A 12,423-nucleotide genomic window follows, 5' to 3' on the forward strand; every position below is an offset into this window, starting at 1 on the left:
GCGGCATGTCACACACGCCCAGGCCACGGGAACACATGCACTCCCCCGTTATAAAGTTTGCTGTGTGAGTTGTGTCCAGATGTGCTTTCTCTAGTTTGGCAGGCTTGCTGTGAATGTTACACTAGAGAGCTTCAAACCTGATGCTCTTGCTTTAACAGAACACCAGTTCTGAACTCCTAGAAGCATTATTAAAAACGAACAGCAGGATATTTCTAAATATCTTTTGCGTCTGTCTGAAAAAGATGGAACTAAAATAGTAGATATTAGTTTATAATGTGAGTCTTTTGTAAAAATATTTTTTAAGGTTAAAAAAACCAAATTTTTGTTTGCCCCTCCCTCAGGCCTAGCAGGCTCCCTGGAATTCTGTGCGTAACGATGAGACTCTTGATGCTGACAGGCGGCAGCTCCGTCGGCTCTGTCCTCGCTCTCCTGGAGCCCACTCTGTACTTAACACAAGAGGCAGCCGCAGCCCTCAGCCTGCCCAGGGAAGCCAGTTTCCACTGTACCTGGAGATGGCTCCGGGTAATCTGATGATACATACCCAGACTGACAGCAACTTCGTCTAGGGAGATGGTAGTTTTCTCAGTTGACAAGGGATAACTTGGATAGCGAGCTAGAAACTTCTGGCACAGGAGTCCTAAACTTTTCTGTTTTCTGCTTGGCCTTTGCTTTTCAAATTCGTCCACAGCACTGTCCCCAACAACATCAAGCTACAGAGGGCAGACAGAAGGGAGGGTGGAGACGCCAGGTTAAAATTCTAACAGAGAAAGTGCAATGGTGGGTATTGGCTAGTTGGAGAGACATCCCAATCCATACCCTCCCAGATTCTGGATAAAAGATATTTCCTAATCTAATTTTCTTAACGTTTTACCTATTGCTTTCTCTAGACTGAATTTTTTCTCCTTTGCAATTTGAGGCTGAGTCTGCTGGTTAAAAGCTTAAACAATGAAGTTAGTATGTAGACTGCTACTGGTGTGCTCTCTGGGCTGCAGATCAGCATCACCAGGAGCTTGTTGGAGATGCAGAGTCTCAGGCCTCATCCCAGACCTGATGCATCAGAGTCTGTCTTTTCATAAGATCCGGGGTGATGCCTATGGACATGAAAGGTTGAGACGGACGGGCCTGCACTGTTATCATACTGTTTTATTTTTTACAGTTGACCAAGGCTTGATGGACCTGAACAAGGTCAGCTAAATCTTATTCTTCCGTATTCTTTCTTATTGTAAGTACACAAAACTGGTGTCCTTGTCTCATCAAGCCATATTTGAAAAGGGCTCAGTTCAAGCCCTGAGAAAGTAAAAAGCTTTTCAATGATCTCATTCAAGGAGAAAAGCGATAGGATTATCTCAATAGCTTCAGAAGAAGCATTTGATAAGTTTAACACCCAGTCATGATTTTCAAAAATGCCCTTAGAAAACCAGAAATGGAGAACTTCTGTAATAAAGTGTTTCCATAAAAACTCAATGGCAAACATCTGTCTTAATGGGGAAACCTTGGAAGCATTCCGTTAAAATCAGGAAAGTGACAAGGATGCCCATTATCATTGCTCTTCTGTACCATATTGGAAATTCCAGCCAGTGCATAAGAAGCAAAAGAAACCGAGGCACAGGAATTGGAAGGAGTAAGTAAAACTTTCATTCTGCAGAAGACATGATTGTTTACATAAAAAACAAAAAAATCTCAGACAAATTCTTAAAAATATTAAGAGAATTTAGCAAAGTGGCTGAAAAGACGTTAAAAAATCAGCTGCACTGCTATACAATAGTAACGAAAATGAAGAGAAAAGACATCATTTACAACAGCAACAAGAAGGATAAAGCTTTTAGGAACAGATCTATCAAAAATTTGCATAAAATACTAAAACTTAGATTTTAGAGAAACATACTTAAAGCTTAGAGAAATATACTATATTCACGGATAGGAGGACTCAGGATCATAAACAAGGTAATTCTTCTCAAATTAATGTACACGCAACGCAATTTCAATTACAATTCAATCTGACGTCTGGATGGAAGAACAGAGGGTGAAGAAGAGCCCACACGCTGTGGGGGAAAACAAGCTGAGGCTCTTGCTTATCTGACAGCAACGCTTAGTACAATGCGGTCTTGGTGTAGGGACAGAAAAATTGGCCAAGGGAACAGAAAAGAGCCCAGAAACAGAGGCACGCACAAACGGAACCTCGACACACGGCAGAGGCAGCACCGCCAGCTCAGGGGAAGAGGAAAGGCTGAAGAGACGGAACGGGGACGACTGAGCACAGGCAGCAACACAGAGGGGCGAGACGCGCACCAACTGAAACGCGGACATGTGACTGAGGCAGCTTTAGCTCCAAGAGCGTACAAAAAGCTCCTACAAATCATTACGAAAAGAAAAACAACCCTATAAAAATCAGCGAAGAACATGGACAGGCATTTCACAGAAGAGGAAGAACATGGTGGCCAGTACACACTGGAAAGAAGTTTAACCTCATTAGTAACCAAGGAAAAGCAAAGGAATACCACAACAATACACAACTGCACACCCACTAGACTGGCAGAAATTAATAAATTCGACAATTTCAAGTGTCAGAGAGGATCTGTGGATCAATAAATGTTTACACATTATTGGTGGAAGCAAAGAGCACTTAGGAAAACAATCTGGCATTATCTTGTGAATATCTGTACATTCGACAGCCTAGGAACTTCACCACTAGGCGTATACCCTGAACAGTAGTTCTCAAGCTTTTTGGTTAGGATCCCTTTATTACACTAAAAATTACTGAGTAATATCTCTTTTAAAAATTGGTTCTTTATTACCATTTGATAGAATATTTGGTCATATAAAATACACTTATCACGTGTGTAATATCTTTAATACTCATGAATCTACCTCCCAATCCAAAAACCAGAACAATACTATTAATTTAGATTTGCCTACTCCACAGAGTAACCTCTCTCCTGAATTTGTATTTATCATCTCCTTGCCACTTTTAAAGCACTCTGTCACCTATGTATCTATTCCCATATACTAACTTGCTTAGGGGTTTTTGGTTTTACTTTTAGTCTTCTGGAACTTGCTTTTTTCAATCAACATACATTCTGAAGACTCATCCATGTTCTTGCATATACCTGTAGTTCTCTCATTTTCATTGCTGTATGATATTCCATTGACTGAATATGACACAATTTATTTATCCATCTTCCTGTTTATTGCCATTTGGACTGGTTCCAGCTTAGGCTAACAGGAACTGTACGGCTATGATATTCTTGTGCACGTCTCCTGGTGTGCACACGCAGGAGTTTCTCTAGGGCAGTGCTTCTCCAAGTGTGATCTGATTTGGATTTAGTTACATGAAAGAATCTGTTAGTTCTATCACTGCAATTAAGCGTACAGCAGATTCAATTCATTGTGTTCTAGTAATTTCATGTTGTTATTCGGGACATCTTTCTCTCTTCCCAATTTCTTTATTTTGGTAATTTTTATAGTGTAGAAAAATCCACCAAAAAGAGGGAAAATGGCAGAGAAATAACACTGAAATCTGTGAATAACTTTTCTTAGCAAGTCTTGGAAAAAGTCTGATGGGTGAGTGAAAATTATTGACCATTGATTTTTTAAAAAAAAGTATTGATATGCTGCTTATTCAATAGCTCTGCTTCGGGGCAAGTGGTTAAGTTCACATACTCCACTGTGGCGGCCCAGGGTTTCACTGGTTCAGATCCTAGGTGCAGACATGACACTGCTCATCAAGCCATGCTGAGGCAGCGTCCCACAGAGCACAGCTAGAAGGACCCACAGCTAGAATATACAACTATGTACTGGGGGGTTTTGGGGAGAAGAAAAAAAAAAGATCAGCAACAGATGTTAGCTCAGGTGTCAATCTTTAAAAAAAAAAAAAGCTCCGGTTCCCCAAAGGACAGGTAATTTCAAGATAACTTGTGCACTCAACATACAAGAGAAAAGTGAAATCTCCCAAGTCAAAAGTATTCAGAATATTACCCTTAATTGGAGCAAAATTACAATCCACAGCAGTATTAAAAAAAATCTAAATTCCTTCATTAAATCAAAATCATTAAACAACATTGCTTAAAAAAATTTATCAGCTTAAAATGTGTACTAGTCAAGGGAGTATCATACAAGAGAAGCAAGCATTCATTATGAAAAATGAGATGAGTGAGAATTCCATTTCAGCTATAAATAAAAAGATATTAAGTTTAATACTGTTTTTCTCTCAATAGTAACTGAATAATTGAGAATTCTGAGTTTTTAATACAAGTAAAAATTTTACATTTCTGCAAAGCCCTCAGCAGCACAGCCTGCTTACCTGCAGGGAGCCTGTAAGCGCATCCTCCTTGTTCTCAATGGGTCTGAAGAGCCCCTTCTTCTTCTCCCGATCTCTGATGTCGGGGCTGGCAGCACTAATGAGCATCTTCAGGTTGGCCGTGGGTGTCCATGGTTCTGTCTGCTGTCTGTCGACAAGCTTAACTGGAGTAATGGGATTTCTTTCTGGAGTGAAGATTTTTTGCTTTGATAAATCAATTGGTTCATTTTTTATTGGAGTCTTCGGGGCCATCCTTAACCGATCAACAAATATATTTTCCTATTTAAAAAAAAAGAAACCTTTTAGCAAGAATGAGAAAGGGCAGGTACCAACATTTTGTTCCCACCATTCACTAATGCATGAAAATACAAACAGACCACATGTTCAGGGCTGAAAAACATCAGGAAAGGACTAATGAAACTAGACAGATTGATTCATGGGAATGCAAGAGTGGCTCCAATGAGAAACTGATTTTTACTTGGTACTTGTTTAAAACATATTTTTCATGGCATCTCTGTGAAAGAAGTCATGAGTGTAGCTGTCACTGGTGGATGCTTCTATTGTTGGGGATGATAACAAGGATAAATGTGGGTTGAGTCCCTATTGCTTCTAAATGCCAGGTCTTTTAAAAACACTATTTATAAGTTTGCACTAACTAGTGAAGAGCAATTTTGCTTTTGTAGTTCAACGTTCCCCAGTGCTAATGTAGCAATTAGTAGCAGGACCAATTAATGGAAGAGCATCCAACAAAATGCCACATTTCAAGCCAACCTGGAGAACTGTCTAATGTGATCTCCCCAGATCAGGGCTTCTCAAACTCCCCGTGGTGAAGGACTACGGTATTCCCACTTCCAAACTCCCCCATGCTGACATGTGATCTTACTCTGTGGGACTTAGATGCAACTCCCACATGTGACTCTCCACTTGAGTTTGTCACTCAACCTGACCTACAGCTTGTTCAACAGGAAGAGACCACTGATCACAGGCTCGGGCGTCATGAGGCAACATCAAATTGCTAGAGGGGTTTCTAAGTGCTTAACTCTCAAGTTCCGTTCTTAAATTTTTTGCAGCTTGTTAATAGTGTGTGGACTAGCACCTGCCCACAGACCACACTGTGTAGAATGTCTTAAAAAGATCAATGATGGGTCCATTATGACCATTATGAAAAAGGACTGAGTACATAGAACCCATATTTGGAAGTACCAAGTAATTAAAGTAAATTTCTTTCCTCTAAAAATAAGTTTTGCCATTCAAAGCAGGAAGACTCTGCTCTTCTGTAGCAGAATTCCCCTCCAGGCAACAGTGTCATCCAGAATTAGGAAGGTGGGTGAATGAAATATTTGTCATTTCCTTTCCTGCACACGTATCACTCTACAGCTACTGCATGCCTGGATTTTGGGTGAGCAGTGGTTTAAAAAAAGTGCCTTCCTCTCTAGGGCCAGCCCCATGGCCTAGCGGTTAAGCTTAGCATGCTTTGCATTGGCAGCCCGGGTTTCGGTTCCTGGGCATGGACCTATACCACTTGCTGGTGGCTGTGCTGTGGCGGCGGCTCACATACAAAATAGAGCAGGACTGGTACAGATACTAGCTCAAGGTGAATCTTCCTCAAGCAAAAAGAGGAAGATTGGCAACAGATCTTTGCTAAGGTGCAAATCTTCCTCAGCAAAGAAAAAAAGTGCTTTCCTATAAATGAGCGACATGTGAAGAGAGAAAAGACTGGGAGAAAGTGGAATCTGTGGCAGCAGACCAACTCTTGTTCCCTGGATCAGGAGAAGCTGCCAGGCGTGGTGAGGTTCTGTCCTAGCCTAACAGGAAAGAAGGGAGTGGGGATGGGAGTGACATCTTCTCACGCCACAGCAGCAGTGAGCGTTCAGCCTGGCGCAATGCATCTACCCACAGCTCTTAACAAGTCCCTACCGGAGTGTAATTCTGATAAGTCTTCTACAAGGGAACTCTCAAGGAAAGTACTGAGCGTTTACTGCACGCCACACCTTGTTGCAGATACTTATATACAGCCAAGTGCCGCATAACCGATGTTTCAGTCAACAATGGACCACATATACAACAGTGGTCCCACGAGATTAGCACCATATGGCTAGGCGTGGAGTAGGCTGTACCATCTAGGTTTGTGTAAGTTCACTCTGTGATGTTCACACAATGACGAAATCGCGTAATGATGCATTTCTGAGAACGCATCCCAGTGGTTAAGCAATTCCTGACTGTATCAACTCCTCAGCCAATCCTGTGACCTACGTAATATTATTTTCCAGTCTACAGATGAAGAAACTGAGGAACAGAGACGTTGAATAACTTGCCTGAGGTCAAACACAGCCTCATTCAGTACAAAAGTAATTGGTGTACAAAAAATAGCTAAAAGCAGAAGTTTCTGAAATCTGCACCTAGAAATGAGCTTGTCCTGGGTACCAATTGGGAGGAAATTATCTTCTTCACAGCTCCAGCAAAAGGTACCCAGCAGGCCACTGATGCCCTCTCGCGCCTGTGGAGAGGGGGTAAGGGGTCGTTCTGCACGCAGGCTCTGGGGGTAAGCTGGTAACTTATTGGCAGGCTGAGCACGGCAAGTTCCTTCTCACTAGGCTCTAGCTGTCTCAACTGAAAATGAAGTTCACAAAAATGCCAACCTCAAGGGTTACGAGAATCATTCCTGGCATATGGTGAGCACTCAATAAAACTTAGCTATTATCTTCTCCCCTCTGCCCCATTCTTCGTTACCACTCATTCTGGCACTTGGAGCCAATGGGATATAGCGCGTCGTCCTGCTACTGAACTTCCCGGGTGTGCGTCTGGTCTCGTTAATGAGCCTCTGCAGCTCTGGCGGCCAGGGAGCACGTTCCACATGTCTCATTCCTCACAATTTTTGGCACAATGGCTTGCCTCTCACAGGTGCTCAAAGAACACTGTGCCTTGATTATCTAGTTATTCCAAAGGTGTCCCCACGGTAGACGGTGTGGCCCAGGTGCAGAGCTTCACCCTCCTGCTCGTCTGCCTCCCTGGTACCTGTACTCGCAGGAAGGATGAGCTCTGACCTTTTCCCCACCCAGGAGCAACTCAGACGACTTATTTCCTCCAACCCTTGGACAGACTTTCACTATGGTTTAAGTAATACTTACAGTAGGAGGAGTTGGGTACCTGGCAGGTTATGACTGTATCACACCTCTGTACCAAAGGAAAAAAGGCCCAGCAAATTGTTTCCTGAGGTCTCAGGTGGGCAGAAAGCCAAGTGCAATCTAATCCCACTCTGCACAGCTGTCTGTCTACCCTGCGATCCTAACGCTGCACACGGCGCTGGAAGGAAGACTGGCACCAGACTCCAGAAAGCTGCCTGTTGTCTCAGCTCTCTATCTTTTTGATACTCGACAGATTGTTCTTTCCGTCTGGGCCCACGTTTCCTGACCATAAAACAAGAGGTTTAGAGTAAAGGCCAGCTCTGAGGCTTCCCAGCAAGCCTGCCCGGCTGTGGTGGACACTGGGCTGCACCCAGATCTCTTTAGGAATGAGCGACTCATTCCCCCGGCTGCTGGAAGTAATGCCAACAGGAGGCCTCTGCCCTTGGCTGCAGAGGGCTGAATGGTCCAGGACCACGCCCCTTCCTGGGAGGCCCAACTGTCCTCAACGGCTGCTAGGGGCAGCACTGACCTGCGAAAGCCTGGTCCCCTTGTCCTCACTCAGGACTGCTCCAAGGGGTCATCCCACAACTCCCTGTACGGTAACCTCAGACTTCCACCAAGACGGTGCTACAGACGAGCTTCCCCCTCTGTCCATCTCTGCTGCCTCCCCTCCTTCCACAGGTGCTGATGCCCAGAGCACTCCCTATAAATCTCCCGTGCACTAAACTCTGGGTCCATCTGCCGGCCATGAAATCTAAGCTGCAACACCCTAGAAATCACTTCCTCGATTAGAGAGCCTGGAGAAAGTAACCTGAGGCAGGTCCCCCAGTTCTCACATGTAAATGGAGCTAATACACCTTGGCTTATCTGCCAGAGAGTTGCTGTGGGGATCAGATGAGCTAATGAAGGTGACAGCAGTCTGCGTCTGTGAAGTGCTGTACAAACATTCAGGAGTATTAACTATACCAGCATTAGGACTATGCTGCACGCTGCCACAGAAAGGGCCTTGTTGTTAAAGATCTTGGTTCTAGTCTTGCTTCTGCCTCAGATAAAGCTTTGATCATGCTGCCTCAAAGAGTATAGACTATCACCAGCCTTGTCAAGGCCCTTGCCAATTCTGTGCCAACCGCTTTTCCAGTTCCATCTCATGCATATTCTGCATTTAGCCCAAACAGTCGACCTGCTTTTCCCCCGGTATTTTACCACATCTGAGCTGTTGCTCCTGCCATCACTTTGCCTTTAATGCCAACGGCTAAGTTCTGCCCATTGAAGCCCCTAGTGTTTAAGGATCATTGCAAAGATGACGTGTTAGGAAGTGTCTCCTTCTAGCTAATGACTAACAGCTCTCCTTCCCTTCAGAGCACACTTTCTAGAAGGAATAAGCCACGCTGAGGGCTCCCCCTGCCCACGCCCCAGGGCTTCCTCACACCACCACAGTCTGCTCAGATCCACTGCTCTCACTTAGGCCACCTCTCAGCTGTCAAGTCACCGGCTAAATTTCTTACTTGACCTCACAGCAATGGTCAAGACTGTTGACTCTTCTTGGCTCTCTGAGACCCTCAGCCCTGCGATATCACTCGCTCTCTCTTGGTTCTCCTCCCACTTTTCTGACCGCTCCTTCTCAGTCTCTTTCACCAGTTCCTCTTTCCACTCCTATAAACCGTGGCCTCCACCCTCTCGGTTTGCTCTCTCCACGGCAGTTCACCCAGTCTCGTGTACAAACATGCCCCAAGTTTCTATCCAGCTAGCACCTTCCATCAACTGCAAAATCAGGCACCCAGCTGCCTCCTGGATCTTCTGCCTACAAGGTCTGTCTTCCTTACCCGTGTTTTCCTGTAGGTTGAACGTCCTCAGATGTTACCTTCTCTGTGAAGCTTTCCAACTCTCCCTGGACTCCCCATGAATTTACGTCTTCATCTATTCTCTAGGCATTTTGTTCCCACTCCTATTACGGCACTTACCAAATCACAGGACAGTGAGTGAGTTTTACACCCGAGGCCCTGAAAATCTCTCCGGTAACCGAGGGCAGGGCCTGCACCACGTTGGTCTTTGGAGTGTTGGTTCAGCTGAGCACAGTGGGAACAGTATGTGTTTCTTTACAAACACCCAAAGGGAGAGGTGCTATTTATTAGCTCCAATTTATGGAAGAAAAAAACAGGCTTAGAGAGGTTACGAGACTTATTAAACCATGTACCCCTAGCACTAGGAACATAAATATTTGTTGAAAGACTGAATACAGGTATGAGTTCAAGGTTACATAGCTAATGAACGGCAGAGCAGGAAATCAAACCCAGATCTCTCTGACTCCATATGCCACGTTCTTACCATCCCTAGAAATCCTCTTTCCTTCACTTCGGAGCAAGGTGAAAAGAGAGACAAAAGCCCCTCCCGTAGGACCTGGGCAGAAGCACTCTGCTCCATCCTTGCCTTCTCTTTGAGAGGTGAAAGAATCCCTGCTCGTCCATTCTATTTCAAACATTTTAACCACTTTCCCAGTCTCTCGTGAGTCGTTTGAATTTTTCTCCACACACGTTAAAATGTGAAAGCTCAGCTGGACAAAGCACTAAGGGCAGGCACCTAGAGTAGAAGTGCCCGTGCTGGAGGCACAGAGAAAGGTCACTGACCCAGAAGGGAAGCAGTACACACTGACTGAGGCTTTATATAAAAATACACACATTCTGTCAAGGCTGTCCCTTCCAAGCTACGAAGGAAAACAAAAAGTTTTGCTCTAAGACTCCCAAAGTCAAAACTATGAATATACATTTTAAAGTGTGGGCATTTCCATCTTCATCTGGCTTAGGTAATGTTTTTAAAAAGTCTTCTTTAAAACACTGATGATTTGGTATACTTCTTTTCCTAACAAAAACATTTTTGAATGCTAGGTGGAAACCCCCCCCACGGAAAAGTGTACAATTTCACACCTGTCCCAAACTGACGGTTGCCAACTATTCTTCAAAGGCCCACAGAACAGGGGCTTTGCTACCAGGAGGTTTCATTGTTGACACTAAGCCTAAAAGTAAGACCAGGAAGCTGGAGCAGTTCAATGCCCAAGGAAGCTGCCGTGCTCAGATTTATAGTCAAAGTTTCTAAGTTGGCGTTTGTTATGCCTGTTTGCCTAGAGATGTTCAGATGTTCACGACTGACAAGCTATCACACCTTTTCGTAGGGCAACGGTGCTGATGTGGGGAGGGTGACAGTTTAGGCACTGCGATGGCCGGAGTACCTCATTATGTTTCTTAAAGACACCATACTCTTACAAATCACAAGGGGTACAAAAAGGGAGAATGTGCAAAACCAGTAGTAGCACTGTGAAATATTCAAAGAGTATGTTGGTGGGTTCAGCCACCTTGTCTCCCTATATGGGAGGCACCGGGCATACTCTTGGGTGAACGAACAGCCTCTAGGAACTGGCTCACTGGTATGAAGAACATTTCACGGTACTCTAATAATCCAGCATTTATAGCAAAAAGTCTATTTTCCTGGGAAGTGAGGCTTAACATTCCTGCACAGCATTAACTAATTCCACTCTCGACAACTATAAGTATTACAAACTTTTGGTTGCAGTGTCCAGCATATCTCTGATTCATATAAACTGGTTCCAACATTTCATCTAATCTAGCCTCTTTCTACTACACAACGACTGAGAAACAACAATAATGGTTAGGATGCTTCCATTTAAAAAAAAAGTATATTTCTATAATGTTCATCAAAATTAATTGTGTTCACAAGACAACTACAAGTGGCATGTTGAACAATGAATTGAATCGGACATCACATCCTAAATATGCCTGAGCTTAAGGTATTTCAGTACGCTTACCTTCTGTGCATTTTCCCCATCTTCAACTGCGAAATCCAGTCCGGGCTGCCTGGGGCTGATCAAATCTTTCAGTGTTAAACAATTTACCTCCATCTGTAACGCAAAATTACATTAGAAAATGATTTTACAATTGGATGTGTTCTCCTCCAACAAAAGTATCTATTACTTGCTCGTGAACGTGAACTTCCCCTCCCTAAACTTGTCCTGGGAATTTCCAGGAGGGTAGCCACCCAACTCTCTAAAACGCACATGAACCAACACAAACGCTTCAAGTGTGCTTAGTGATGACTGAAAACCTGAGATGAAAAAAAATCGACAAAAATAGTAATTTTTAAAGAAAAGCAACAGGACAAAAAAAGTTACCAAGTCAGGAGGGTATAGGGCAAATCTGTCAGAAAGGACAGGGTCTCCTGGGTCAGTTAATTTTGGCGCAAAGAACTGGGAGGAATTCGGCTTTGAGGGGGTTTCGAATCAGGGGAGAAGGAAACCTGATCGCTAGACCAACCCCACCGAATGCTCAGCGCAGCCCCCTCCCAGGCCTCCAAGCAGACCCCAAGGATAAGCTCTTCCAACGAAACCCCAAACCATGAGGAAGAGCAAGTCCCCTCTATTGCCCAGCCGGAGAGAGAGCTGGGACCAGGACAACCCACGCGCGCCTGGTGCGGCGGCAGAAATGCCTCGATTCCCCGCCAGCCGGGGAGGGGAGGGGTGGCAAGCTGGCAGCGGGGCGGGAAGGGTCCCTTTCCCCCCAATTCCCGCCTCCTCGCCAGCGGTGGGGCCGCACGCTACTTACTCCCGCTTTGCGAAGGAGCCTTCCTGCCTCTACGGGGACCACCACGGTCCCGGCCCCGCGCGGGATCAGCGGGGCGAGGCGATCAGCAGCCGGGCGGCGACATCGGGCGGGGACGGCGAGGCGCGCAGATCCCCGCTCCGACTGCCCTGCGCTGGCGGGGACCGCGCGGCGTGCGCACAGCGCCAGCGCTCCGACCGCCGAGCGCGACTGCGGCAGGGGCAGACCCCGCTCAAACACCTCCGCTGGCGCCTTGAGACCGAATTTGAGAACGCACCAATCCGCGGCGGCCGGCGGCGGCCCCGGCCAATCGCGCGGCGGCACGGCCCGGGCGCGCCGCCCCGCGGAGTCTTGGCGCTCCCGGCCGCGCGTCCCGCCCTCGCCGCCCGATTGT

The 12,423-nt window shown here is 45.5% G+C and overlaps 1 protein-coding gene across 2 annotated transcripts in view; it reads right to left on the reverse strand.

The window, feature by feature from the left end:
* Positions 1-12,391, reverse strand: part of E2F7 (E2F transcription factor 7) — a 38,339-nt gene extending 25,948 nt beyond the window's left edge. Inside the window, exons 1-4 of one of the 2 annotated variants that reach the window (XM_008526525.2) lie at positions 12,033-12,391; positions 11,240-11,332; positions 4,301-4,576; positions 542-710 (exon numbers count right to left, since the gene is read on the reverse strand). In XM_008526525.2, coding sequence (XP_008524747.1) covers positions 542-710; positions 4,301-4,576; positions 11,240-11,332 — 538 coding nt within the window. In that variant the 5' untranslated portion in view covers positions 12,033-12,391. The remainder of the gene's footprint in view (positions 1-541; positions 711-4,300; positions 4,577-11,239; positions 11,333-12,032) is intronic. The other variant, XM_008526524.2, reaches the window with a different exon arrangement.
* Positions 12,392-12,423: the final 32 nt, after the last annotated feature.

Source organism: Equus przewalskii, chromosome 29, assembly GCF_037783145.1.
Source record: "Equus przewalskii isolate Varuska chromosome 29, EquPr2, whole genome shotgun sequence".
Lineage (NCBI taxonomy): Eukaryota > Metazoa > Chordata > Mammalia > Perissodactyla > Equidae > Equus > Equus przewalskii.